This window comes from Triticum dicoccoides, chromosome 7A (assembly GCF_002162155.2).
Source record: "Triticum dicoccoides isolate Atlit2015 ecotype Zavitan chromosome 7A, WEW_v2.0, whole genome shotgun sequence".
NCBI classification, from domain to species: Eukaryota; Viridiplantae; Streptophyta; class Magnoliopsida; order Poales; family Poaceae; genus Triticum; species Triticum dicoccoides.
In genome coordinates this window covers 263,351,129-263,353,791 of record NC_041392.1, presented here as the reverse complement: position 1 = coordinate 263,353,791, position 2,663 = coordinate 263,351,129, and the positions used below count along the sequence as shown (strand labels likewise).

Genomic DNA, 2,663 nt, shown 5'->3' with positions numbered 1-2,663 from the left:
CGGACTGGTTTCCCTGTCCGAGAATGGATACGAGAGAAAATTTGCGGGTCGCCGTTGAAGATGCCCTAAAAACCTATCAATTTTTCTGGAAAAAAAAACATAGTATCATTTTTTTGAGCTAAAGACCAGCTACACGTATCGCACCCTTCTCCCATACACCCCGTTGAAGGCCAGCAAATGCACGCCGTGCCCCACGCTTCATCACACTTCACACCTCACACGCGTACGCTTGTCTACTTCGTCCCCCTCGCCGGCGACCCAGCCATCCACTGATGGCAGCGACGGCGGCCGCTAGGGGCACCGCTTCTCGCTCCCCTCTCCTCATCCACCACCACCGACTCCCTCAGGTCGGCTGCCCCCAACCTCTCGCCCCCCATCTCATCCCCCCGGCCTCCCCTCCGCAATTGCAGGAGCATGCCTCCACCGTCTCCGGACTCGCTTTGACGCGAGCTTGAGTTTTGGGTTCTGTTGCGTAACGGAGTCCGTCTCGAACTAATTCGGGGGTTTATTGGCTTGTGGCAGGTTCCAGCCGGTGGGGGAGGTTCGTTGAGGGTGGGCGCGCTCGGGGCCGGACGGGATTGGAGACGACGGGTCCGGGTTTTCGCGCGCTATTCCTCCCAGCCACAAGACTTCTCCAGTCGGCTCCAAGGTAATTTAATGACTACTAATGGCGGCGTCTGTGAATCTGAATATTTCATTCCATGCAGAAATGGCTAGGTATTTTCCATACGAGTGATACGAAAATGGACATAGATATGTTTTGTGGTTCTGGCGAGGGTTGTAGTTTTGGTGTGATGTTGGTGACTATGTGTGAGGTGGATAAGTGGTACTAAGGGCAATTTGGTGATGGAGTAATACATGGACATGGGTTGAATGTGTGGAGTTCAGTTTGCTATTGTCTGAAAAACTTACCTTAGAGGTTTCCAATTTTTGTCCAATTGCAGATAGAGCTGGTGAATTGCCGAAATTAGTCGAGGATCTTCTCCAGACGTCGATTAGCACAGGGCCTCGAGGTGCCTTTAGGATGGCACAAGGGATCCAAGCTCTCCTTGGGGTTGGTGGGGAGTGGCTAAACGACTTCTCGAAGGTTGTTGCTCGTTTTATTCTTCTTCTGTTATTTCTGTAAATCTTGGTATGAATGAAAATATAAATGCTCTTCGTACATTTAAAAAAGGTGACAAGCCACACAGTGTAGACTCATTAATATAGTTTGTTTTCTGATGCATTTGGTGGCATGTAACTAATAATACAAGCATAACTGATAATAACACTAACAAAGATGAGCACGCATGGATTCATTCAATCCTTTGTAGTTTATTCTAGTCACAATGCCATTCTCTCATTGTACATTCTAGTTTTCTCCGATCTTTTCTTTTGTTTATGTAAATAGGTTATTATGGATCAAATTTACTAACCATTGATGATAGCTTACATCAATTGAAAACCTTTCATGAATTACTTGCTCTATACCTAATGATATATTTTTTTGAAAACAAAACTAATTATAAATTTATGAAACTCTTGTTCTGATATGGACGAAATATCTCTGCATGTGCATGCCCCACATATGTGCTTGCACAGGCGTATGCAGGCATATTGAGGACCCCCAAAGGGTCACAGAGGGCATTGATAGGTTTAACATCAAACTGCTGAAGTACTGGTGGGTTGAGTTGGGTTAGGTTGCAACTTGTAAGGAAGAGTATAAGATATTGTTGTATTGAGGCCTACTCTTTATAGAAGATGGTGATGTTTGCTTTGGGTTGGTTTTGAACAATTATCAGTTTTAACTGATGCAGCTATTAGTGGTCTTGGTTGTTTCAGCAGACTTTTTTATATTACCGTGTTGTCAATCTAATGCAGACAGCTAACACATCAGAAGGAATTCCAGCTCAGATGCGGCTTGGTTTGCTTTCTCCTCTTTACCTCAGAAGGCTTTTTGAACGCATGGGTGCAACTTATATCAAGCTAGGTCAGGTAAGGGCATGTTCATACTTTATACTACCATCAAGAGATAAGGTTTACGCCAGAATTAATAGCATGTCCTCACATGTATACCTATGCGTCAGAAAAGAAATTCAGCTGAAGCGGGTCTCAGAAAAAGGGTGTTTTGTTGGTTTCAGCTTTTTTCACGGGAAGCCACTATGGAAGCCCACCAAACAGGGCCTAAGTTGTACAACTAAGAATTCATATTCACACGCCATCCATCTAAATTTCTAATGATGGTTAGAGTTTTGAAGGGTACCATATGGAAAATTTGAGAGCACATGACCTTTTTGGGGGTGGTGTTTGGGGCAGGTGCGGAGAGGGTGTCTACTAAGTATTTTTTCTGTTCATAATCATATGCTGTGTCTGATTACTTGGCCTGCATAGTCAACTGACTGCGTGATTGTGCAGTTCATAGCGTCTGCACCGACTTTCTTTCCTGCAGAATATGTTGAAGAATTCCAGAATTGTTTTGACCGAGCACCACCTGTTCCTTATAGCGAGATCGAGTCGATATTGCGTGAGGAGTTGCAGCGGCCATTGGATAGTGTCTATGAGTACATTGATCCCGTGCCAATAGCATCTGCTTCAATAGCACAGGTTTCTGTTGGGAGCATCTGAATTGCCTTCTTCAGTCTAGCATCAAAGTATTGAGGTATCTTTATTATCATCCAGGTTCA

General features: G+C 44.6%; 1 protein-coding gene across 2 annotated transcripts in view; it reads left to right on the top strand.

Annotated features, from left to right (window-relative positions):
* Window positions 1-170: 170 nt before the first annotated feature.
* The window catches only part of LOC119331922 (uncharacterized aarF domain-containing protein kinase At5g05200, chloroplastic), a 7,898-nt gene continuing 5,405 nt past the window's right edge, over window positions 171-2,663 (top strand). The window contains exons 1-5 of one of the 2 annotated variants that reach the window (XR_005160712.1): window positions 171-347; window positions 523-649; window positions 945-1,087; window positions 1,861-1,974; window positions 2,395-2,589. Coding sequence is in view for 1 of the 2 variants with exons in the window: in XM_037605098.1 (XP_037460995.1) it covers window positions 273-347; window positions 523-649; window positions 945-1,087; window positions 1,861-1,974; window positions 2,395-2,590 (655 nt within the window). In the remaining variant the exon portion in view is untranslated. Of the gene's footprint in view, window positions 348-522; window positions 650-944; window positions 1,088-1,860; window positions 1,975-2,394; window positions 2,591-2,663 lie in introns of both variants that reach the window. The other variant, XM_037605098.1, reaches the window with a different exon arrangement.